Source organism: Danio rerio, chromosome 5 (genome assembly GCF_049306965.1).
Source record: "Danio rerio strain Tuebingen ecotype United States chromosome 5, GRCz12tu, whole genome shotgun sequence".
In the NCBI taxonomy this organism is placed as follows: Eukaryota; Metazoa; Chordata; class Actinopteri; order Cypriniformes; family Danionidae; genus Danio; species Danio rerio.
Genome location: NC_133180.1, coordinates 35547501 through 35575213, shown reverse-complemented (window position 1 = coordinate 35575213; position 27713 = coordinate 35547501). Strand labels below are relative to the sequence as shown.

Genomic DNA, 27713 nt, shown 5'->3' with positions numbered 1-27713 from the left:
GATATTGTTGCCCTAAAAAATTTAATAAAATAGTTGTGAAACACACTTAAATAATAAAAAAACATACATATTCTGTATGTTTAGGAATAACATAAAGGAACGATATAACAAAGTTTTGGCAGTTTTAAAACCTTGACTTTTCCAAACCGTGGTAAGCCTTGAAAACGATTATCATCTCATGCCTAAATTATACATAGAAAAGTAGACTAACACAATGAGAAAATATGAGTTTGCAACATCAAGCACAAGGAGCATAGCAAGGTGTTTATAACGTCTAGAAATCAATGGAAGGGAATGAGACTGGAAGTCTTGAGCCAAAAAGATTCCACTAATTGGTCTTACTCATATGTAAATAATAAGGTCAATATTGTGTGTAGTAGGTTCATAGCATAACTTTTGCTTTAAGGCTTGCCTATAATCTTAGATTGTCCTTACAGCTTTCAAAATTCTCATCTGACTTATGATTAAATGGACAGTTCAACCCAAAATAGCTAAACTGTCCTGTTGATTCATCCTCTTGTTATTTTAAACATGACTTTTTTCTCTTTTGTCAAGAATGTTTAGAAAAGTAGTTTGAAACACATATTTTATTGGATGGACTATATATATATATATATATATATATATATATATATATATATATATATATATATATATATATATATATATATATATATATATATATATATATACTTTTAGGTTTTAATCATTTAAAGAACTTTTACAGGTTCAGCTTACTCGTGATAAAAGCATATTTTCACCAATTATCATTAAACAATGTTCAAATGTATCATCTGTCAGGGCGGCTCTTCCACCTGTTGCCTGTAAGAGAGTCAGTCATGCTCAAACCGAGAGTGAATTAGACAGAGAGAGGGAGAGAGAGAGGTGCATTTTGATGGGCGCTGTGTTCTGACATTTGGAGGATCAAAAGATTAAGCTCTCTGTTGTCCGCACAGCCATGTGAACATGTCCCAATTAAAAGGCAAGGTTTTTGTTCCCATCCCTCTCGGAGGATTTGCCCTAATTAAAAGAGAAGTCAGGTGACTCCATGAGTCAGCAAAATGAAAGGATGGACAAACAGACAGTACAGTTTCATTGTGACCGTGTCCTTCTGTTTCATATTTGTTTGATTGTACATGAGCCAATGGTGTCAGCGATGTTAAATACTCTGTCTTTGGTGGCCTTTTAGTTCCTCGTGTACTGTATTTCTCCCTCTGTGCCAGTGTTTAGCTAAATGTCATGATTTGATTTTGCAGTGAATAGGCATTTGTTCTCTCAGGGTTTTGCAACTGGCCTTTTATATTGTTCATGTGAGGGTCTGGTCTGCTCCTTTCTGCAGATGTGTTTGGTTTATTTGTGGGCGTGTGTCTTTTTTTCCATGTATTATACATGTGTTTTTTCACCTTTCAGGTGCTGCTGCTGTAATGGAGCTCAGCAGGGGAGAGGTGCCACTTTATGTGAGTCTTTTATTCCACATTTCTTTCTCTTATTTTTCTCTTATCGTTGTTTTTTGATGTTATTTCTCTTTTTAAGGTCTACCCCTATATTTCCTGTTTGCTTGTTCCTTTCATGATCTGTTCTTTTATTCCGACTTGGGGAGTAAATGACTAAATGCATTTATTAAAGACTTTACCTTTTGCTTATGGCTGTGCAAAATACACTAAGAAACCATTTTGGTCATCTAGCTTCTGCATTTTATTTATTGTGCTTCTCGTAACTGCATTCTCTTTATAATATTTAAAAGAAAAGGAACAAAGTTTAGAAAAGTGAAAATTGTTTAGTAACAGGATGCTTTCAGTAGTGCTTTCAGTTGTTCACTAGCAGTCTTGTGAAATTCTCTGATCTCTCTGGAAATAGGTGCAGCTGTTGTGTGTTAAAGGGATTGCTCACCTAAAAAAAATGATTACCCTGTAATCATTTTCTCACACTCGCGTCAATTCCAAACCTGACTTTTTCTTTTGTGTAACATAAAATAAGTGTTTGATCTGTTGTTTTTTGGCAGTGAAAATCAGTGGGATCCAAATCAAAATTGGACCCCAATAATGTTCATTTGTAAATCTTTACTTCAGCTTCAAAAGCTGTCACTAGGCTTATACCGATTCAAAATGTAGATTTTTTTGTCCCATTTTGGTAGTACTTTGAACCTTTTAAAATGAAATATGGACCCTTTAGGTACTAATCAGACCCCCTAGTTTTTCGAGATTCCGCAATCACTGAATCCAACGCAAAATCAACAAAGTCGCAAATTTTTGCTATATTGCAAAATTCTTATTTAAAAATTTAAATAATTTCATAAAACATCAAATTCCAAACCATATAATCAAATTATATTCATTTCAGTTTACAATAAATTATTTTAGATGACTTATAGGCGTTGCAGCGCAACGATGTATTTGAGCGTCTCTTGAAAAATGACGTCTCACCTGCTCCCTCACAATCTTAACATTGCATGGAAGGGGGAGAAATTTTTTTGCAGCCTGTGCTGCAAGCAGACACGAATGAAGTGCTAGTGATTTACATGTGAAGTCAATGCAAACATGCGATTAGACATTGCCATTTTGTGCATTTGGCGCTCTTCAGACTACAAAGGAAAGTGGGAGCAAACATCTATCAAACAGAGCAATGGAACAAACAGAAAAGCAAGCGGCTTACAATGATGGAGATTGGTTCGAGGATGACGGCCGCTGGATGTGACTGAATTGAAGGACATTGTTTGTGCTTTACATGTAAGGCTTGTGTCATGATGTTCGTGAAATGGATAAATGATTTTGTTTAAATTTTTCCCTGTTGCTAATAAGAGAAAATGTTTCCCTGCCATTGACGAGTTTTAAAGCAATTCGTGTTTTTAAGGTGTATTACAGTAGGGGAAGCTGCAACACATGTCCAGAGTCCGATACATGATGTCAGATGAAAGTAAGATCATGGATAAAAATAAGAGTTATACAACCTTCCTTTGGCTTAATCCCTACCATTTTAGATTTTGTCTTTGAAGAAGCTTTATTTTTATGATTTGTGTCAATAGCCCCTTTCACACAGTGATACCGGTAAATATCTGGAAAATTTCCGGAACGACTTTACCAGTATATTCAAAAAAGCTCTGTTCACACAGGCGAGGACATTACGGAAATTTTCCGGAAAAGAGCATTCACACATCCATTCCAAAATACCGGTAAATTCTGACATCATTCACCACAAATGAGCTTTAAACGGCTGCACTTATATTTGTAAACAATTGACTAAATTACAAACTCTGTGGATGATCAATATTGTGAACAACTTTTGCAGGATCACTTTCACATGTCGAGATGTTCATAATATGTGCGTGTGCTGGCGCTCACAGGCTGTTTCACAGGCACACGTAAAGCTTGAAGGTAAACAAACAATGGCTTATCATAAGCATCTCATCGATGATTTTTTACACAGTTGGCATTAAGAAGAACATATAAACGTTATCTGACTAATTTCTAGCAGCTAAATGTGTCTGGAAAAATCATCAAAGGCTTTTATTCTCACAAACCGCGCGGACGTAAATGCGTCTGACTGTTGTGATTGGCTAAAGAAGACGTCTCACGTCAGCACGTTCTAGACGTGCACGCGCTTATTACGGCAATCTTCCTTCTGCATTCACACAGCGCAGCATTCCGGCAAATTGCCGGTAATGTTACAACTTCTCTTTCCGGAAAATAGCCAGAACGAATTTACCGGTATTTTCAAAAAGAACCTGTTCACACATAAAACCTTTCCGGAAAATTGCCTGCAATTTGTCATATTGCACACCAGTAGGCTACCTAATATTGTAAATAAAACATACATTTATATATATGTGTGTGTGTGTGTGTGTGTGTGTGTGTGTGTGTGTGTGTGTGTGTGTGTGTGTGTGTGTGTGTGTGTGTGTGTGTGTGTGTGTGTGTGTGTGTGTGTGTGTGTGTGTGTGTGTGTGTGTGTGTGTGTGTGTGTGTGTGTGTGTGTGTGTGTGTGTGTGTGTGTGTGTGTGTGTGTGTGTGTGTGTGTGTTATTTTATTTATTTTTTGTCCTAAAATTTTAATTGTGAAAAACTAGGTGCGCTGTAATATTGTATCCTTTTGTGTTTCTATGTATCCTATTGTACCCAAAGGATACATTTTAGAATAAAATGTATCATTTAACTGCAGAAGTCTGCTTTTTGAAAGGATCTTGTCCATTATAAGTAAACAGTCCCAGTTGCAAACTTTTCCCTGATTACAGTTTCTGTGTGCAGCATTTCTTATGGTTATCATTTCTAGTCATTGCAAGCATAAAGCTCTTTCTGTACTCTAAGCTTACAACTTAGCTGGCTGTTAAGGTTTATCCCCTTCATTAACTTCCTTCGTTTATTCCTAAGAAAACATTACACTACTGAAAGTATTTTTTTCCATCTTGTTTAATTATTTACAGCTCCCTCGGCCTGAATTTCCAGTCAGTGTACTTTTAGAGTAACATTTACATATTTGCATTTGGCACACTAATTTACGCAGTCCCTTATAGTGCATTCAAGCTCTACGTTCTCAATTTGTGCATGATCTGGGATAAAAGCCCATGACATTTTCAAACCCATAAAACCACAGTTCAGTTTCTTATCTACGAGTTATTTTAGCTGACACATTTATCCAAACAGACTTGAGCTATGCTTCTTGCTAGATAAACCTGTATCAAACCTGCAAACTCTTTTTTTTTTTTTTTAATTATTACTACCAGCCCACATCTTTCACCTCAGGGCTGCAGGAGTAGATGTTTGAAAGGTGTTGATCCCGGGACAGGAGGCCGTTGTGAATTCTGCAGCTCTTCATCATTTGCTGGCTCAGCTGTATAATCACAGTGTGTGTGGGGTGAAAGAGAGAGTCGCACAATCCTTCTCTGTGACCTCATTATGAAAGAGGGCCACTATGTGTTAGTTGTGTAAGCTTTTTAAGGTGTGTGTGACTGCAATGCGGATAATGTGTTATTGTAAGGGGATATGTTGAGAGTTTATAGCAGACTTGCATAGTGTCAACTCTCAACTCCCAGTACGCCATCGCAGACAAACAGTCTCATTCACTCTGAGCTAAAAGCAATTAGTGTCCTGTGAATGTGTGTTTGTGTGTGTGTGTTAAATGCTTTCAGGGGTCCGTTCTTCGTACCTCGCTTAAATGATCTAAGATGATTTGGCAGATCCTGGATCTTTTAATCTTGATAACTTATCTCTCGCTAATTTGGTTCTTCAAACGAGTTTGCGAATCAGATTAGAATGTCTGGATAAACTGATCTGAGATCGCTGAAGGACAGATCTATCGATCCTCGAAATCATGATCAGCAATGCAACGATTGGCTGACGGCACAGCAGCGTAATGACATCATCTGATTAATATTCAATTATCCATGTGAGCAAAATGACATCAAATTAGCAGTAAACGGCTTGTTAAATATGACACGCAATAACCTTCCACATTTGTTGTGAGCTGCAATTTCCACTTTCATGTGTCAAGTGTATTCATCATGTATTTCAATGCAAATCAATGTATTTAGTTCCACATTTAGAAAATATTTTCTTTATTATAGTAGCCGTTTTTTAATCGGCGTAAAGAATAACTGGTTGTTTACAAAAGTATTTTCATATTGGTAAAGGCAGCTGCAACTTTTGTGAAGCATCAAATCACCAGCATATTAACTTTCAAGTTTATGACTGCATAAATGTGTTATTGCTTTAAAAAGTCACATATTGTGCATTTTTATTATACACAATTTGTACTAAAGCGATCTAAAAAGTTCATATCAATAAGTTTTCTCTTTGCACCACCAGGTGGCAGTTGTACTTTCATTTCGAGGGTGCAGATTGCATACGTTTAATATGTATAACTTAATTTATTTTATTAATGACTATAACTTTATATATATAGTTTAAAAAATATGTACCATTTTCCCAAGTGTATATAACTACTACTGTAAGAAAATATCAGAATTCGGAACATACTTTCTGTATTATCTTTGCTTGAACCGAGCCGATCTAATCCTGTTTATATGATTTGAACCTGCTCCCGATCAGGTTTGACCTAGCAGAACTGTTGCTATGACAACAACTCTCGGATCAGCTTCTAAGAACGAAACGATCCTGGATCGTGTCAAATCGTCAACATCCAAATCCAGCTAATTGAGTAATCCACGTACGAAGAACGGACCCCAGGTGTTCCTGGCCCCCCTGTAGGTAAGTAGTACCTAGTGTGGTTTTTCCCATTCAATGATGCGCTCCTTGATCAGCTGGACAGTTCCAACAATGTGGACAAATTTGTTTTAACTAATTTCAGATGAGGCGGATTGACTTTGAAGAGAAGTTGCTCAATGTATTGACTGTCCTGTAGTTGCTTAATGCATCTTTTGATTCATTGTTTTAATTATATTGATTCAGATTTCGTTCATCCCTTCCCAGTTTCGATCTCAATATCGTAACAAAGGTCAAACATTTGTGTATCAAAATTAGTTACTCTTTCACTAGTAGCTTAATACCTTAACCCAAAAGCTGCACTAAGCCTTGTGAAATATAAGGATTTATTTAAAGGTTCAAGACACCCTAGAGTACCTGCCAAGCTGTGAGACCCAATGACTGGGTGAGACCGTGTCCGTGCACAACACGCAGTATTTATTTGTTTATAAAGGGTCGTATGTGTTTGTTTTCATGATCCATGGAGTTTGTTGCATGTTTTTCCCTGCGATGCTGTCAGTGGCGATACAAAGCTGTTGGTTTGCAGCAACCATTTTTGTCATGAGAGCTGTACGAGAATTGGAGAATGGCGAGCTTTGTCTTTTATCAGTTGAGTTCGATACCATTCAGACACATCACCTATCCGTTCTGCTGTGTTTGCCACCTGTTTAAAAACCTTTGAATTTACCGGTAGGGTTAATGGTTGGAATAGACAGGGCAAGAGACCTGCTGCACTGCTCCACTGTGTCTGCATTCAGACCCGGGGATTGAGGAGGAGAGAAGTTCTCCTCAATTATAGTGTTCATATAAACATTATTATCTTTATAATGATATAACAAATCGTGGTTATGTGTATATAACGTTACAAATAACATATGTAGCAGGGCATTAAATCACTTACTGTTTATTTTTTTACTTGCAGGTAATAATAAACGTTTACAAAGGAATTTAATACTTTCGAAAATCCCGATCGCAATATATATGTCCATGCCTAATATCCGAGAAAGTGACATTAGGCAGAAGTGATTCATTTTTTTAACATATGTAGCAGGGCATTAAATCACTTACTGTTTATTTTTTTGCATTTTAACTTTGTAAACTATAAAATCATGGGTCTCCCTATGGTTTGTGTCTCATTTTGTGAGCCAACTGACAGTTGTTCGCTTCCCTCTTTTCCCCCTGCTCTGCTGGCCACGCCCACTCCTCCGTCTACATGCAGCGATCCATGGCCGTCATAAAGCAATTATTTTTTTTTAATTCTGAGGTAGACTTGAACTGAAAGAGGGGGGTTTTATGGCCCTTTAAGTGTGCAAAAATTGCTATTTTTAAAACACTAATGATAATTAAACTAAATCAAGAAATTTATATCCGCTAGTTAAGTGTGATGTCACACGAAGTGGCTTCCAGGGTCCAAGCGCTCTATTCAAATGTATGGGGAGACTGATGAAGTGGTAATTATAAACGTTTACGAAGTGATTTAATGCTTTCAAAAACCACGATCGCAATATATATGTCCATGCCTAATATCCGATGGCCAGAAAGTGATTCATTTTTTTTAAATAAATTGTTAAAATTTTGGTATTTGTGATGCAGCAAGCCCAGAGATTGTTGCGTACACTATGACTTCATGTAAAATTCACTTTAATGTGTGATATGAATTAAAAGTGATCATAAACAAATAATTTTTCAACTCAGATGAGTGGCGGCTTAGACCCAGAAACAGTATTACGTACGTCACCAACACGTCATCACTTAACTAGCGGATAAAAGCAGAAATGCTCCAAACTGTCATGAACATGTGGAGTGCTGTTTGCTGAGGCTGTATATTAAGGGTAATAATGTTGCAAAGAAATAGTGTGTAAAATTTTGCTTGCTTTGTTATTCTATTACTTTAATTACGTCTGTCCATTATTTTAATACTTTGAAACAATGATGATGAGATTATTTATATTGCTTAATTTTTAAATAGTTTATCATGTAAAACATTTTTGTCTGTAGTCAAAGGATGTTGTATTCAAAGGGATAAAAGGACCATTCCCCCATTAATAAATACATACATTTGACCTCATTTGGTCACCCTGCATTTATTTTTAAAGTTAGCTTGAGTTCATTTCTTCTGTTGAACACAAATGTTCTTTTGAAGAATATTGCAAACTGGTGGCTATTGTCTTCCATGATATTTTTCCCTGGGGTGGATTTCATGCCTACTAGTTTCTTACATTCAAAATAACTCATTTTGTGTTCAAGAGAGCTCATAATGATTTACAACCACTTGACAGTGAGTAAATGTTTATAAGAAATATATCCCTACAGAAACTCAACAAGATTTGGCATTTTCAAGCAATTGGTTTTTGATCTAAGATCTATGGTTAACATCACTGCAAGGATGTGAGTCTGTGCTTGAGGAAACAGACAAACATTATAGTTCTTATGGTGCAACGTTCCAGATTGCTGCAGTCGTTGCGCTGTTGCCATGAAGTGTGTGTGTGTGTGTTTGTGTGTGTGTGTACGTGTGGGTGCATATATAGGTTTGTGTGTGCCTTTGGTAGATCTGAGTGGATTTAGTTTGTAAGTGTGTGCCTTCAGTAGATCTGAGTGTGTCTGTGTGTGTGCTTGTGCGGTGTGTGAGTGAGAGTGTTTGCATGATTGTGTGCCAGGGTGTGTCTGGTTCTTGTCGGCCAGACCCGAGTCTCACCTGGTGTACGGATACATGAGAGGAATGTTTAATGAGTCACTGTAAAGGAGAGCAAGTTTCAAACAAATCACCTGGCAAAACCCTTAATGTCACTAAGAAATAATGCCAAAATGTTTTTGTTTCAACATATTAGAGCCCTAGAAACTTTTCATTTAGGTTTTGAGTTGAAATAGTGTTCACAGCATTAATTGTTTGTTTAAACAAACATACATTAACAGTTAGGAAGTACATGCAATAATAAGAAAGTTGTCATCTTTTCCTTGTTCCAAAACTGTTGTTCATCTTTGAAATGCAAATATTTTTCAATTAAATCAGAGAGATTAAAATTTGTACTGTGACAGCATGCTAAATGATGTGAGATTCCATACTGGATATAATATTTTAAAATTTATATATTAAAATAACCAATAAATAAAAAAACATGTTTCATATTATTTTGGGAAAACAAAAACTACTGTTTCTGAAATTTGTACAGCTTGCATAAAACCATATTCAACTTTAATTTCAATTCAATTTCAATAAAGTAACAAAAAAAATCTGTAAACATCAAGAACAATCGGGTAAACAAAAAACAGAGTGAAGTAACAAAAAAAAACAAAAAAAAATTATATATATATATATATATATATATATATATATATATATATATATATATATATATATATATATATATAATTTTATTTATATATTTTTTTTAAATTTACCGCTCATTTACTTATTTCCAACCTGTTAAAGTTTCTTTCTACTTTTGAAAACAATATAAGGAAAAATGTTGGGAACAGTTATTGACTCCCAAAGTATTTTTGTATGGATGTCAATGGCTACTTTTCCCCAACATTTTTAAAAATATGTTATTTTGTGTTCAACAGAGGATAGAAATGCACAAAAGTTTAGAACCGCTCGAGTGTAAATTGTAATTTTTGGTTGAGCATCCTGAATGCTTGGTCTCTTTTAGCATCTATTGTATTAGATCAGTCATTAGCTATGTTTCCATCTAAAAATGTGAATTCAATTTATGTGCAAAACTTGAAGATTGCATAAAAGACATGCGAATAAAGCAGCATTTCCATCCAATGAGTCAAAGTGAACAAAAATGTCACTAATAACAATAATACTGAAATGGTTAAGACATATTACAATGACCAAAACAACATTTCAGATGTTTTGCAGTGTGTTCAGCCTGCTGGTTTGTCCATTCATGCACATTTTAATCATCACATGATCTTTTACAACAAAATCACATGACCTTTTTTTTAATGTGCATACTGGAATTAGTTCAGTAAGTGTTTCCATCGTAGTTTGAGCATATTTTCTTATTGAATAAAAAGTTTAAGTAATGCACATATGTTTTTTTTTATGTCCATTTTCAAAAAATGATGTGCATCTTGCTATTTCCATCAACCGATTCTTTTTCTTTCTTTTTTTCTTTTTTTTATGCTCATCTCCAAAATCCTGGATGGATGGAAATATAGCTATTGATTGCACAGACCATTGTGATGTGTATTTTGCCATTTATTTAGAAAATTTCGATATATTGCACAGCCCTACACTGTAAAACCCGACAGTCAACTTAATCAAATGAAATGAGTGTCGTTAACTCAAAATTGACGGACAGTCAATTCTACTCATTTGAAAAGAGTTTTGAACTCAGTGTATAGTGTAAGTTCACAGTACTCATATAGATTAGTTTTTTAACTCAAATGGTTTGTAGCAATCCAATTGTAAAGTTTCCTCAAACGATTTGAGTTGTCTTAACTTATTGGGTTTTACAGTACTCAGGCACAACTCCCTATACTGTAAAATACATTTTCACTGGACTGTCCTGCTTTTAATGATTCCAGAAGACTTTTTTATGAAATGAACTTTTTTTTAAAGAAATTTTTAGCTAAGTGACACCAGAAAAGATTTTAGAATTCTTATCATGTATTAACACTAAAAACATTATTTAATTTATGTATTCATTTGTTTGTTGTTGTTTTTTTTATTGTATATTTATTATTGAAATGTTCCTGCCATGAAAATAGCCTTGGTTGCTGACTTGTCATTAAATAAAAAATACATTACATTACTTTACTTTACAGTACTCATCTGGTTTGAGTTCTCTTCATTTATTGAGTTTTACTGTGCTCAAATTGCTTCATTTACTCAAATGGATTAAGTTCACAGTACTCATTAGGATTAGTTTTTCAACTTAAATGATTTGTTGCAATCGGGTTCCTCAAATGTTTTCAGTTACCTTAACTTATTGGGTTTTACAGTGTACCTTAAATACATACATACAGTACATTAAATATGCCAGACAGGGGAACTGCAAGAACTTTAAACAACCTTCTTAGAGCCCTGGTAACTTTTTTTTTATTGTAATTTTTTCCCTTGCACATGAATATAATGTTCATTACAATGTCTACAGAGAACTGTTGAATAAATATACTTCATTGTTTAATTTAATTTAAAGCATTTTGTCTTCCCTTGTTTAAACAGTGAATACCATATCCCGTCCAACTAACACTTTTGGTTGTGCCAAATTGAACGCTGGGGTTATGTAAACATGTCTTCTTGACTAGTAATGAATGATAAAAGTGCTCATGCTGCGCACAGCAGTGATATGGAGATGTGTCTGACTTGTTTTGTTTGCCAAACATCATTACAGAGATAGTGAAGTCTGGCTTTGTGTCCAGTTTCTTCTGTGAAGTGAGGAGAGCTGTGTTGATGTTTGACTGGAACAAACAGCCCTAAAGAAAAGGCCTCCGTGTTTGTCTGTCAGCATTTTGCCTGATAACACTGAATAAACTGAAGCCGAGTGCTGAGAGGATGATAAAATAGAGGCAGTTTGAGTTTATTAGTATTTAATGGAGGAGTTTTCGTTGCATCATTCTTTTAATGATAACTTTGTATGGACACACTTTGTTAAATGAACATAGCGCTCTTGGAATCTGAAAACTCTATTAATGGAATGCAGGAATGAATTGCATCAATTGTTTTAAAATGATATGGCCTGATAGGCTTTTTAGGAGAAGCTGATGTGTTGATTATGTGGAGTGCTAGGAATAAGATCACATCAACTACATGTTTATTTCCTGTGAACTGTTTTTCCTGAATGGTAATTTAAGTTCAAATTAAGAGACTTTTGAGACTTTTTTTTGACTTTTGGAGGCTTTTAAAATAAAATGTGAGCGGCCTACAGAGTGACTCCTTCTTTTGTAGTGTTCAATCATCATAGTAATTTACCAAAAGCGACCCTTACCAAAACATTCTCTCCAGGTTTTCTCAGTTTGTGTGATTTTAATGTTTATGTACAATTTTAAATGGTAAAATGAGACTTTTCAAATTAGATATATAACTATAAAGTTTAACAAAGTGAATTGTTTTTGTCATTTAAAAAATACTGTAATACATATATGATATAGAGAAATATATCCATAAACTAACAACATTAGTACTGGCAGCTTAGTGCCCAGTTTTGTGGTGGATGTTTGTTTTTCACTTCAGTGAGCCTTATTGATGCTTTATTGTCAACACATATAGATTGATTGAGCACCAAACATCTGCTGATATCCCCCAGATCACAATCCAACCTGTTGGCGAGCTCTTTAATAAAAAAAAAAAAAAAAAAAAAGGTTTAAATAAGGCTTAAAATTCTGTAGTGTGAACTAGTGTAATCTGCTGATGGAGGTGCAAAAAGACCAACTCTGGGTCATTAAAGATATGTGCCCAGGGCTACATTTTTGAGAACTGAGAAATATGTACCCTGTTTGCAGTTTTTGTTTTCACGAATCCACTAGAGGCTGCTGTTTACATTTGTGACAATCTCAAATACATCACTGCGGCACCTTTTCTCCTTTCTTGTATGCTGCGTTATTTTCGTTTGTAAGAGAAGGTGGTCGACTTGTTGGGCATAATATACCAGCTTGATCTTGACTGAATATTTTTATTTTCTTTTACCCCTGACCCAGTATTCACATGTCACCCGTGATGATGATGTTGATGTTCATGTTGAAACTAATTCGGCTGTGCAAAAAATTTTGTTTTCCACTTTTAGTTATTTTCCAGCTTTTAGTTTTTCTTGTTGGTCTACTCTCAATAGAGCTTCTGCTACAAACGTGTCTTATGTTATGCATCAATCATTGATTAAGCCAAGAAGTAGTTGAGTGTACATTTGTCAGCTTCTGGAAGTGTAATGATTGAAGTTTATAGTTTAAAAATTGGAAATACTTTTGATTAAAAACCCATCTGCTTCACAAGACATGCATTAATCCTCTGGTAGCATATGGGTTGGTTTCACAATGAATTTATGCACTTTTAGAACACCATTAAACACCATTAAAATATGTTATTAATTGGTGAACAATTGCTTTGGTCCCTCACAGTGGTTCCTCACCATAACGCGGTTCACCTTTGTGGCCTCCGCTTTTTTTTTGTGTGTATGTGTGTTTTTTTCTCTTTGTGCAATTCGACATGATGTTTTTCTACAGCACATTGTGTTCTGTGTCCTAATTCACACATTGAGTTTTGCTTCCCGATTGGCTGTAGATCATGTCAATCAATCTCTTCGATTCTGTGTCTCACCAAGATACACCAAACGCAGTGCTCGGCAAAAGTTTCAAACATTTTACATGTCAACTTGCTACAGTAAACAAATGACGTAATGCTTGCCCCACCTTTAAGCACTGATTGGCCCGCTGCTCTAGAACAGATCGCAAATGAATTGGTTAATATCAGCTGTCAGTCACTCAGGTCTGATGACAGGGAGCTACAACCACAAAATGTAAATGTCTGGATACGAGAGAATGAAAATAACACTGACAGATTGTGTTTTAGAAACCACCTAAAGTTACAAATTACGGCGCATCTGATGAGTGATTATGTGGTGAATGTTAATCCACCATTTAAACTTTTTAAAAAGAATGGATAAAAGACTTCCAGGTAGTTAAAGTGTGCTATAAAAATGACTAAAGCCATTTTCCTTAAAGCTGGTGGGACGGAGTTTTCAGGTAACATTGTTTGCCAAATGTACACATTTTAAGCACGAGATGCTCTAACGTTATTTGATCCTTCATTTAATTGTCTCGATGCTGTCAGTTGTGTGACTGGCACCGCGTTAACCATCACAAAAGAGCATGCATTCACTGAGATTAAACTATTGCAGCTTATGAAAAGACAGTAATTGGGATTAAGATGACTTCTGCAAATAATGAATTATATGTCAATATCATCTGTACAAAATCAGACACCACCCGTGAGAACAGCAATGTTATTAACGTTAATTCAGTTCTCATTCAAGTCAAGCAGTGCTTGTAGGGCCGGTGGATGCATGCAGATTTTTTTTTGTTTGTTAATTTCGATTAGTGTTGATTTCAAATGCAATAAATCTATTATTATAAAGCTTGTAGTAACTGTGCTCATAATTTTTGGTAGGTTCGCCTAAATTTTGGCTGGTGTGCCTAAATGTTTGAAGTTAGGAGCACCTGTGCTACCAAGAACAAATGTTAATTTTGAGCCCTGTAAATCTTTGATTGCTCGCAGTGTGACTCTGAAGAGCTGTACTGTATGTTTGCAAGTTTTCTCCCAAACAAACTTTGCTAACAATTACACAAAAGTTGGACTTCTGGGCATGCTTAAAGAAGTGTGTTTGGGCCTGAAAACTGTTTTTAAAATTTAGTTTCAATTAATAATACCTTCACATATTTTTCGATGAAGGTTTGAACTTTGCGAGTGTTTAAACAAGAGAAATGTGTGAAAATGTTAATGCCTGAATGAGAAGTGTATAAAGTGTGTAGTGAGGGGATTTACAGCAATAAAACTATATTAATTGTAAAAATAATAAAGCTGACTACTTCGCTGTGTTTGCCTATTGCCGGTTATTTTTAGTAAGAATAACGAGGGAACACTGTAATTGCATTAATTTTAAAAAACATATCTGTATTGGCCAACATTTCTGGGAAATGTAAAAAATAAATATGCCTGCAAAAATCCAATATTTTGCATGCTGAATGGAAAAATGTTACAATATCCTGTCGCATGATGATGCTCAAAACTCACACATGCTGATATTGTGTGTTTGCTGCAGAAAGAGAAGACTCAGTTGTTGAATTGTTCATTGTAATGGTTTTTGTGCTTGATACTGCAGTTGACAAAGTTTGAATACAATCTCAAACGTGCAGATTGCCTGTTCACAGACTGCAAATGTTTGATTTACATAATGTGAGTGGAAGAAAAGCCTTGACAACATTTAAGACCGAATGCCAAAAACGATAAACTAAAGGTAATGGAGGTCACCTATGTCCTGCAGGGTGAATTGTCTTTTAATAACAACAAACCTGTGAATAGCATACTTTAAGATAATTACTTATTACTATTTCTGTGCACTGGAAAATTTTTATTTCTGTAATGCGTGTTGTGGATCATGATGACTGTGTTTGCTGCTGGCCGGACTTGTCTTTGGAAAGATGGAATCTTGTGACTCGTGTAGTCCTTGGGGGGCTATTTGGACAATCCTCTCACGTGGCACTATATGAGCTCGGAAAGATTCCTGCCCACTGTGTTCCTCCTATGCACTGCTTTGGATATCAGTTGGAATCGCTTGGAAGGAATTTCCTCAATGGACAACCATGTTTGTAAAATTTAGCTACTGGGTTAAACATCATTCTCCCAGATGATGCACAGTGGATGAATATGAATCCAACTAAATATGTGCAAAGATCAATGTGATTTAAATTACTATATTAAAGAGATAGTTCACCCAAAAACAAGATTATTAATCATCATTTACCCGCCTTCAAGCCTTTGAGTTTCTTTTTTCAGTTTATTAAATTCTTCATTGTTTGAAAGCTGAAATTGTATTGACTTCCATATATTTGTTTTCCAACTATGGACATGTATGGTTACAGGTTTTCAGCTTTCTTTCAAACTAATTTCTATAGTGTTCAACAGACAAACAAAACTTCAAGGTTGGTTTGAAACCACTTGAGGGTGAATAAATAGTGAGTTCATTCATTAATTTCATAAATTTTTTATTAAACTATGTCTTCAAGACTTTAGTACATTAATAACATGGGTTTATCTTCTTGTCTGCATGTAGTATGCATAATTAGTTTATACTGCATTTCACCTTGCAATGTCGCATGTCTTCCTAATATTTTAAGCCGCATTGTGTTTTTCATGTTCAGCATTTTAAAAGGTGGCAATGTTTTAAGAGACCTTAATAATGCAGTAGGGGTCGTTTATGGATTGCAACTGCTTTGTTCAAATTTCTTAGTTTTTCTATTGAGCAATCATCCAAGAATTCATGACTTGATACAAATCGAAACTTGAAGTCTTTACTGAAAGTTTTGTACTGACTATATTTAGGTGTATATTTTAACTAATTCAGTATTTTATGTCTTTAAAACTTGTTTGACCAGAGACAGTCAGCAGAACATCTGATATGTATCCCTTTTATCTCTTATTTACATGTTTTTTTTTTTTTTGTCATTTAGCTGTAGTAAACGTTTATACTTGCCTACTATAGGTCAAAAATAGTATGTGACATAACAATAGGGTATTTGCAGAAGTATGTGTCAAAAGAGTCCGGTGAACCCTATGACGTTACACTGTTACACCGTTACAAAACCGGCACGTTTAAGGTGTGTTTTCTTTAAAAATCAACGATCTTTACTGCCTGATTGATATACGATCTAAAGTGGGTCTCCGAATGTACAAGGAGCACTACATTAAATTGCATTTTTTCACGTCATGTCTTTAAAATATGAACATTTATTTTACTTCAGTATTTTCAATGGTTCACAGTGATGGGTTGCAGAGAGATTCAGTTTATACGCTTCTTCAGTTTGTTACTAAAAAAAATTAAATGCAACCGAAGAACTGGGAGAACAGATTATAGTTAAGATATAAACACTGATGTTTATGGTAAAGATTAAAATCACAGTTTAATGGAACTTGATGCTGGTGAATGTTGTAGAAATTACATTGTGTAACCAATGGGTGGTGACAAACGACCATCAAAATTTTGTCACTGAATAGATTTTTAAAAATGATACATCTATAATGAAAGTAATGAAGTTTTATGTGTGAATTGTTGAATAATTAATTGAAAATAAATATGAAACCGTGCACAAGATGTCAATATTTAGCATTATCAGCAACAGCAGCAAAGATGATTTTTCCTATTGAATATTTTCCTTGTTTTTCAGCTGGTTCTTTCTTGATTTTAATTTTTAGTAAAATTACAGGTTCTCAGTTCTGTTTGTTAAAACTAATGGTTTTTGCAGTAATATTTTAGTATAATTTTATTTATTTTGTAAATCATATAGGCCTTTTTTGCTGATCCAAAAAATGGTCTGATCCATGACTCAAAAACCAAAGTATGATCTGCCGTGAGATTTGTGATCCGTTACACCGCTAGTTTGTTGCTATTGTTACTCATTTGTTTATTGATTAGTTCCACCTGTTCTTTGTTTTCTCCATCTGTTAGCTGTGCGTTTATCCTTGTTTGGTTCAGTTCTTGATCAGTTCTTGTCTCATCTACATATACGTGCTGGATTGTGTTTCTCATGCCCTTTCCAAGTGCTCTAGACTGTTTGTTTTCATTTAATAAGTACTTCTTTGCAAATTAGATCCTCGCCTGCATCCAGCCGTGACAAAGGCATATCAGAGATATTTTTTTCTAGTTTTATTTGGGCTTACCTTATTAGATGATGCATTTCATATTATTAAATTGGTGAAATAATTTTTTCCTATATTTGGAGCAGTGTATTCTAGGATGTGTCTCACCATATTCACTCCCACAAAGATATTTTAAGATATCACATTCCTTGGGATTCTTTCCCTGTTTTATTTAGACAAGAACACAATGATCAAAGAAAATCCAGCAGGTGATTATCCCTAATAAAGAGGACATTACTAGAAATACTATTTTAACTCCCTAAGAAGATTATGCTTTGGACAGACTTCATATTTAATAGCTAAAGTCCCTTCTAGTGGCTGATGCCGGGGACAATTCTGATTTGGAAAAGTTGCTGTGTGTGGTATTAAAGTATTAATTAATGTTTTTTGTATTTTTATATTTATTTTAATGTTTCAGAATTTAAATGCTAAATTTAATACTGTATACTGTAACATATTTTACACGAATGCAAGGGTATTTTATTTGATAGTATCACCAATCCCCAGATGAGTCATGTAATTGTCTGAACTGCCAGTAAATGAGTTTTGTTTGGTATGTCAATGTTTATAGTTTTAAAGAGTTTGGACATTGTTGTGAAACTGACTCTGCTGGATTGAAATGGACATAATTAAAACAAAATTGCTCTGTCATTTATTGTTCTATGCTTAGTTATAAATGTCTCAGCGAACATCTTCGTTTAATTGTTTTAAAACTTAAAAAAAAATTAAAATCTTTTCTGATTGATCATTTATTTAAATCTTATGTATTAAGAGTCTGACTAGATGATGTAGGCAAGGCAAGTTTACTTATGAAGCGCAATTCACACAGTGGCAATTCAAAGTGCTTTACATAAACAGGAATAAAAGAGACAAGTATCAGAAAATAAAAACAAATAACATAAAAACTGATTAAAATGTGTTAAAACAGGTTATAAAACAATGAAAAAGAAAAGAAAGACATCATAGTGTGATCTGTCGGATGTAGCACAGTGCTCTAGTCTGAACAGATGTGTTATCAGTCCTGACTTGATTTAAACCTAATGTTGGAGCACATCTGATCATTTCTGGAAGCTGATTCCTACAGCGGGGGGCATAGTCTCTGAAGGCCGATTTACCCTGTTTTGACTGAACTCTTTGACTGAATTTCTAGTTTATATGATCCTAAAGTAATGTAAAATGTCTGATAAAAGCAACTCTAAAGAAAATCACAGCAGAATAGCAAAGCTCACCGAAACCTGCACTGGATATAAGTCCTGTTTGAACATGAGAGCCGATACACACCCTTCTCAGATGACAGCGGTTATGCCATTTGCATGAAAACACACACACATGCCGTCCTTAGAGACCAGTAGTGTTAGTGAGGTGTTTTTTTCTGCGGGGACTAGTCTGTAAACAAGTGCTAGAGACAATAACAGCCTCTCATCAGTCCAAGGAGTAACTGCATTTCATTCAACTTCTCATTTATAAACCAGCAGGACAACAAGACTAAACACACGACAAAATGTGCACCTGCAGTCCATCTGTAGTACACAATATTTGAAAAAGTATCATCAGGTTGAGTAAATATTGCTGATGTTCATCATTTTGTAAACTGAGCATTGGTTACGCTTTTTTGTCGTCTCCATTTTTATTTTAAAAACAAAAACCAAACCACCATTTCGTCAACATTTCACTGCTGCAAACACACCCACATAGATGTATTAATACATGTAATGCATGGATTTATGTGCACATGGAAGTATTATTATAGCAATATTTTATTTATTCAGTATTTTCCCTTATATTTGACCCAGTTTTGTTTATTGAAAGTGGTGTTTTTTATGATTTCTGTTTTAATCATCATTCCATGGTAATTCCTTTATTATTATCTTCTGTTATTTGAAAACCAACTGTTCTTGTGCTAATGCCAGACCTCTTACCATTTCTGATAAATAATTTCTCTTGCTTTGAACTGTTCATTTTCTATAAACATGAGAATATGAAAAGGGAATTGCTGCATGATTATTAAAGCAGAAATAATTGTTTAAATAAATAATAAAAAAACAACTCGTTGTGCTGAAAGATTTTGGCGACACTTCCAAGACTGTTTGTTTGCAGTTAGATCTAAAAAAAAAAAGGGGGATTCTGTTGGGCTGGACAAAGAGGGGTCCGGTGCGGTGTGGCGAGGCACGGCTGTTCAGACTGACACCGACACAAGGAGTCATGGTGTTAATTTGTTTTTTTAAGGACAGCAGTTAAAAAACTGAACAATTGTTTCAATTGTACGAGCTTAAAATTAACATTTATTTTTCTGTCTTTTTGTCCACAAAGTTTGCAGCTTTTGTCACTGCAGTGTATCCTAATGGGCTTCTGCAAGAACATTTCAAGTAAACTACTAGTACATTGATATTAGTATACTCACTAAATAAAGTATACTTTTATACTTGACCTTTACTTAAGTATACTTCTTTTATTTACTGACTTACCAAGATCAGTCTTGTACAGTAAGGGGGAGTATTGCCACTTTGACACCCAAGTTGGGTCTAAGCTAGGGATGCTACGATCAGGATTTTTGCTGCCGATATCGAGTACTGATTCCTTGTCAAGGTGATTGGCTGATACGGTGTACCGATTCTGATGCTTCAAGCTTTATAATACAATGAGCATATTTTCCCTCTAAATATGAACCTTAAGAGAAAATCTTGCCTTACCTAAGAGAATAAATCAAGGATGCCGCATATAATCCCTTAAACACGTCTCTTATAACCATTAAGGTGTGAACGTGTCATGGCCAGAAGCAGCTTTACAGATAATAAAAAGCTGTTTATAGCAATGAGTGTTTTACACAAATTTATATAATTAAATATTCATGTTAAAAAAGGTTTATTCATCTAATAACTCCAGCCAGCTTTTAGTGAACTTGCAATATTGTCAAAACACAAAACTTTCAGATATACGTAAAAGGCTTAAATACATACAGGACCATTCAAATATTTTGCTCGTCTCCAACTACTGACAGCAGATCTCTCAATGAGAGTGAGAGAGAGAGAGAGAAGGATTTGCATTTGCGATATCTTTACTGCTCTATTCATTTAACCTATGATATATAATGTTTAGATCTTTCGCGATTTGTACTCTACTAATTTACTCTCGTTGCCATGGTTTCCGGGTATTTTAACAAATTTTTGGGAATCACCGAGCCGGTATAAATTGTGTCACAGCAGCACAAAACACTGGAAATACAATGGCTCCACTTGCAACAAAGAGAACATCACTCGTGTGAGTCGCACCAATAAACGTTAAACAGAGGTCACACCGAATCTGTATATATTTTAGCTGCTGTGACTCACGCATCGATCATTCAGGCCCCCACAAATCATTTACCTGTGTTGTAGCTGCTGTAGTCTATGCAAAATACACAGGAGCGCACGCACATGTGTCTTTGGTCCTGTCAGATGTGGCGCAAGCACTCTCATTCCTATACTATACAGCTGAGAGTGGCTATGTAGATTTAGAGAGCAGAAATTCGTAATCGTGCGACCATGTAGAGACAAAAATCACATGTCGCTGTGTAAATAAGATATAACGTGGCTATATTGCTTGTTTATTAAAAGTATTTGTGATCTGGTGTTATACATAAAATACAATTAACTTGACTTCAAGGGGGGGTGGGCGGGGAAAGCCGTTGGAAGGGCGGGGCGCCCTCCTAATATAACAGTAGGGGAAACATTGATATTTGTTTCAATCAACATCTAAAAGAAAATGTGTTTTAGGTTTTCATGATCCTTTAAAAATCTGATAATTCACATTTAATTGAAACATGTAATTTCAGTTTAGTTTTTTTTGTAGCTCAGCAACTAAACAAACAAACAAAAGGTTATGTAAAATTAGAAATGACGATCTCTGAGGGCGACACGGTGGCACAGTAGGTAGTTTTGTCACCTCACAGCAAGAAGGTCGCTGGTTCGAGCCTCAGCTGGGTCAGTTGGCGTTTCTGTGTGGAGTTTGCATATTCTCCCCGCGTCCGCGTGGGTTTTTCTCCGGGTGCTCCGGTTTCCGGGTAAATTGTCCGTAGTCTATGAGTGAGAATAAGTGTGTATGGATGTTTCCCAGAGATGGGTTGCAGCTGGAATGGCATCTGCTGCGTAAAACATATGCTGGATAAATTGGCAGTTAATTCCGCTGTGGCGACCCCAGATTAATAAAGGGACTTAGCCAAAAAGAAAATGAATGTATGAATGAATGATTGATCTCTGTTTGAGGGATTCATCCTAACCTTTCCCATCATTTGTCCATCTCTTCTCTGATTGGTTGGCTTTGGCTTGCAGGGACTAGTTTGGGCATGTCTGATTTAAAAGTACAGATGTCGAGCTTTATGTGGATATATTTCTTATGTCTGTGAAGCAAGTATTCACTTGGATTCCAGTGTGTTTGTTGACCACCAAACTGCCGTAAAAGCACACGTCTGGTCTGAGCTTCCCCGCAGAGAAATGTCAGTCTATATCGATCAGTGATTGCCTCCTGTACTAGTAGGCAGGGCTTCATTTGACATATTGACCGTTACACTTTTCCCCATTCAAAACTATTCGGGTGACATGTCTTATGTATTCTGTAGTCTTTGTCGTAATCGACTTAAAATGGTTTGTTAATCGAGATATTGATTTTAGGCCAAATTGCCCAAACCTAGGATTCTGGTTGTATTAAGGATTTTCGAGCTTTACTGGTATGAAAAAGACAGTCAGTTTTATGGAGGAGAGAAAGAGAGCAACTGTACTCTAATGAAGCAGACCGAAGAAAGAAAAGAGAGCAGGAGCAGAAAGACAGAGGGGAGACTTTCATGCTCATCATTCATCTCATGTGAAGTGCAGAGCCTGAGAAAGAGAGACTTTACCTTTCCCTCATTCCCACAGCAGACCTGCTCTGTATCCCTCCATCACGCTTTCTGCAGGGCCTCTTAAATGACAGGAAGTGAGGGAGACGTCTGGTGAAGGAAGGCAAACAATCAAACGCAGCCTTTATGTTGAACGGAGAGAGAGAGAGTCACACACATGCCCTCGGCAAGACTCCATTTACTGCACACCTCCCTCCTTTATGGGGTGTTTCTTTGATCCAGCGTCTGTTTAATGAAATCAAAGCGTGGCATTATGGGTAAATGTCTGTGGGATGTGTGTTGGTAGGTGTTTGATTTCATGATGGATGGATTTGTTATTTTTAGTGTGGTTATGTGGATGTACACAGTGGCTCTGTATTAATTTCTGTGCTTCTGGCTGGATTATGTGTGACTCTTTTTCATTGTAGCTCTTTTTTTCTGATGTAGTACACTTGTTCATTGTATATTAACATTTTCATACGGTTTCACCAGTTCATCTCAGTAGACAGTATTGCGTATGGACAAATTTATGGCACCACTGTATATGTAAACTATATAATGTCTATAAAATACAAAATGTTCCGCCAAAGAGGTTAAGAAAGTTATTTAGTGACTTTTTATCCTAATTCTTCTTTCTGCTCCTGCTTGTCTCCACTCCTATACTTTTGAGTTAATATCTCCTAAAAAGTTGTTTGCAATCACGTGGTTCAGGTGACACACAAGATTCAGATGGAGAACAGGAAGTAAAAACCTAAATGAGAGACAAAGAGGAAGGTCTGTATTTTTGTGATTTATACCATATTTCATAGGAGCTTCAAATGAGCTTAAAGGGGCTACTAATTTTGTCCAAAAAATGTTTTTTAAAAAATTGAAAACTGCTTTTATTGTAGCCGAAATAAAACAAATAAGACTTTCTCCAGAAGAAAAAAATATTATCAGACATACTGTGAAAATGTCCCTGCTCTGTTAACCATAATTTGGGAAATATTTAAAAAAGAAAAAAAAAATCAAAGGGGGGCTAATAATTCTGACTTTAACTGTGTGTAAATATATATATATAATATATATATATATTAATATATAATATAATATATATATATAATATATATATATATATATATATATATATATATATATATATATATATATATATATATACTTATTGTTACGATCCTTGATGGCAATTTGTCTAGGGTATTAAAAGGAGTAACATAAAGATGACCAAAGTATAAACTGATGTTGAAAAATGGCAAAAGAAAACACCAAACAACAAATTAGCACCGCAAAAGATTTATTGCTCCCACATTATTTACAATATTTACAAACCATAAGATAAATTTGAAAAGAACCAAGACAAATAGGAGAGGGAACTGAAGTTTGCGCATGGAAATCAAAGAAATAAATATAACAAAAACATTCCCTTAATCTCCTCCCCAATCCACTAAATAAGAAAATAACAATATGAAAAGAAAAGTCTTCAGCGCAAAGCGCCCTGAACTTACTCTAACTAATAAACAAAAATACAAAATTAGCGCACTTCGCTAACTAGTGTGTCTATACATCAATAATCCTGCGTGCAAATATGTATGTCACGTGACTTACTATGTTGTTCCAGATCTCCCTTGTCAAGTCACAGAAGGTTTTGAATGGAGCATTAGCGGGCTATAGATGTAGCAACACACGTCAGAACTCTCAAACAAATCTCACTCAAAGTCATCAGTTACTCACTCAAAGTCAACATCAATAGATCTCAATCAAAGCACACATCTGTAACAGCGACAACGCACACGGACACCACCAAACAGACAACACGCCAAAACAACAACAGCTGATCTCTCCCCGTTGCCGCTTCCAATTTTAAAGGGCTCTGCAACGAACGCGATTGGCAGAGAGAGAAGTCATCGTCACATGGTTGATTAGGATTGGCAGTCCTGTCAGCCAATAGTGCTCCAAAGTAGGCGGTACCTGAGAAAATGACAGGGCCGGTACAGAGAGAGAGAGAGAGAGAGAGAGAGAGAAAGAGCATACACGCAGCAAAACTGTGCGGTTCGTAACACTCCCCCACTTAAGAATAAACTCTTTTTCAAAACAAACAAAAAAAAAGTTTATACTCGTGACAGTGCATCCGCTAGAATATTCTCAACTCCCTTCTTGTGCCTAATATCCAGGTTGTAACTTTGCAAGAAGAGTGACCACCGTGTCAATCTCTGATTGTGATTATACAACTTTGAAAGAAATGTCAGTGGACTATGATCCGTAAAAACGATCAAAGGTTGTACACTACATCCAACATATACTTCAAAGTGTTGCAAAGCAAAAATTAAAGCAAGTGTCTCCTTTTCAATCACAGAATAGTTTAACTGATTCTTGTTAAACTTCCTCGAAAAATAACTCACCGGGTGAGCTATACCCTGCTCATCATCTTGCAGTAACACAGCACCAGCGCCAACATTACTTGCATCAACCTCAAGTTTGAATGGACGATTTAAATCAGGGGCTGCAAGAACTGGTGAACTACTCAACAGTGTTTTCACACTCTCAAATGCATATTGGCATTTTTCATCCCACACAAACGATTTAGAAGGGCTTAAGAGTGAAGTTAATGGACTAACCACAGACGAGAAATTTCTACAGAAGCTGCGATAATAACCAGCGATTCCGAGAAATCTTCGTAGTTCACGCCGTGTCGTAGGAACTGGGAACTCAGATATAGCCTCAACTTTCGCTTCCACAGGTCGAACTTGACCATGTCCCACTTCTTTTCCCAAATAAGTCACCTTCGCCTGACCAAACTCACATTTTGTTAAGTTAAGGGTCAATGAAGCACTTGCAAAACGTTGAAATACATCACGTAATGACTTCAAATGTTCACTCCAATCTCTGGAATAAACAACAACATCATCCAAATAAGCGCTACAATTAGGAATACCAGCTAAAACATTGTTTACTAACCTCTGAAAGGTAGCAGGTGCGTTTCGCAGTCCGAACGCCATGGCCGTATATTGTGCAAACGCATCTGGAGTGATAAAAGCAGCAATATCAGATGCTCTAGACGAAAGTGGTATTTGCCAATAACCTTTCAGCATGTCTAATTTACTCACGAATTTGGCATATCCTACATTGTCAACACAATCCTCCATTCTAGGAAGTGGATAGTTGTCAGGAACCGTTAGTGCATTCACTTTTCTAAAATCTGTGCAGAATCTAAAAGAACCATCAGATTTTGGCACTAAAATACATGGAGAACTCCATGGACTAGAGCTAGGCTTAGCAAGACCATTATCCAGCAAATAGTCAACCTCTTGTTGCATAACTGAACGTTTCACAGAATTTACTCTGTAAGCGTGCTGTCGGACTGGACGAGCATCTTTGACATCAATGTCATGTTGAATGACATTTGTGAGTGTTGGCACATCATTAAACAGACACTTAAATTCAGAAATTAATGTCACAAGATCACGTTTCTGATCAACAGTCAAGTTTTTAAAATGTGAATCAAGATCTTTTAAAATCTCAGAATTAGACAAACTCACGGTAGACTGAGAAATACTTGGAAACATAAGCCCATCTTCATCAGCATCAACAGGATTTTCTGTCACAGCCACAACAGAAATAACAGCATTATCCGTCATTTTCTCAGCATCATCCTGTGCCCTCGAATGATAAAGTTTAAGCATATTCACATGACAAGTGCGGGTTTTTCGTCTTCGGTCGGGTGTACAGATCACATAATTAGTCTCGCTCAATTTTTCTTTCACTTCGTACGGTCCGAAAAATTTAGCTGACAGTGAAGAACCAGGTATAGGCATAAAAACAAGAACTGCGTCACCAGGCTTAAAAGAACGCGCAACTGCCTTTTTGTCAAATGTTCGTTTCATTTCTTTTTGCGCACGGGCAAGTGAATCTCTAGCAATTGAACAAGCGGTCTGCAACCTTGCTCGAAACTTCGTTACGTACTCTAAAACATTCGTTTTTGAATTGTCAGTTTCCAGAATTTGATCTTTTAGAACCTTCAAAGGTCCGCGCAATTGGTATCCATAGACCAACTCAGCTGGGCTAAAGCCGAGTGACTCCTGAACACTCTCTCTAATCGCGAACATCAGCATTGGAATACCTTCATCCCACTCATTACCAGTCTGCATGCAATATTTCCGTAACATCGACTTCAAAGTTTGGTGAAAACGCTCCAGAGCTCCTTGGCTTTCTGGATGGTAAGCGCTGGAGGTGCGATGTGTGATTCCTAAATTTTGCATGACCTGTTTGAACAGCTTGGACATGAAATTAGTGCCCTGGTCACTTTGCACTATTTTAGGCAAACCAAAAGTCGAGAAAAACTTAACTAATGCCTTAACAACAACAGGTGCAGTGACTTTTCTCAAAGGAATTGCTTCAGGAAATCGAGTGGCTAAACACATCACTGTGAGCAGAAATTGATTACCACTTTTGGACTTTTTAAACGGACCTACACAGTCAATAAGGACATGTTCGAATGGATCGCCAAGAACAGGTATGGGTTTTAACGGTGCTGGTGGAACAACCTGATTTGGTTTTCCCGCAATTTGACAAACATGGCAAGAACGGCAATAACGAGTTACATCACTTTTTAATCCAGGCCAGAAAAAGTGTTTTAAAATCCGATTGTAAGTTTTCCTTACACCCAGATGACCCGAAAGTGGATGATCATGTGCCAGGCATAACACATGTGGGCGATATGGGGCAGGAACAACAATCTGATAAAAAGCATCCAATTCTGCCTTGTCAGGTGACGAACACCACTTACGCATTAACAAGTCGTTGTCTAAAATGTAAGCGCTTTGTTTTGTCTTAGCCAAATCATGTGAAATTGCAGCATTAAAAAGTGTAGTCAATGTTTTGTCTTCTTTCTGTGCAGTGATCAATTTTTCTCGTGTGATCTTTAAAAGCAATGAATTCTTGTCAGTTACTTCATGCAAAATCCTCACCTTTTCTGGTTTCTTTTTCTCAAAGTTCAAATTTTCCTCTCCGTTTACAACAGAGGGAAAGAAAGAGTCATTCAATTCAATCTCTTTACGCGACTGCGCACGAGTGACAGCGCACACAGGAAAAACATGAGGATAGGCTTCACCCACCTCATCAGATGTGCATTCTGTCGGTTCATCCAGAACTTCTAATAACGGCATGACTTTTCCTCCGGCTAAATCATTGCCCAGGATAAAATCTACCCCCTTCATAGGCAGTGAAGAACAAACTGCAACACGGACAAGTCCAGAACAAAGATCACTTTTTAAATGCAGATTATGCAAAGGTCTCTTTACACATCCCATTTCAATTCCTTGCAC

At 36.1% G+C, this 27713-nt stretch overlaps 1 protein-coding gene and 1 long non-coding RNA gene across 9 annotated transcripts in view; one reads left to right on the top strand and one right to left on the bottom strand.

The window, feature by feature from the left end:
* LOC141385846 (uncharacterized) overlaps positions 1–27713 on the bottom strand; it is a 143233-nt gene that overhangs the window by 11671 nt on the left and 103849 nt on the right. The gene's annotated exons all lie outside the window — the stretch shown is intronic.
* Positions 1–27713, top strand: part of arhgef28a (Rho guanine nucleotide exchange factor (GEF) 28a) — a 137438-nt gene that overhangs the window by 14267 nt on the left and 95458 nt on the right. For all 8 annotated transcript variants that reach the window (XM_068218239.2, XM_068218238.2, XM_073952343.1 and 5 more), the window contains exon 2: positions 1411–1457. In XM_068218239.2, coding sequence (XP_068074340.2) covers positions 1425–1457 — 33 coding nt within the window. In that variant the 5' untranslated portion in view covers positions 1411–1424. The remainder of the gene's footprint in view (positions 1–1410; positions 1458–27713) is intronic.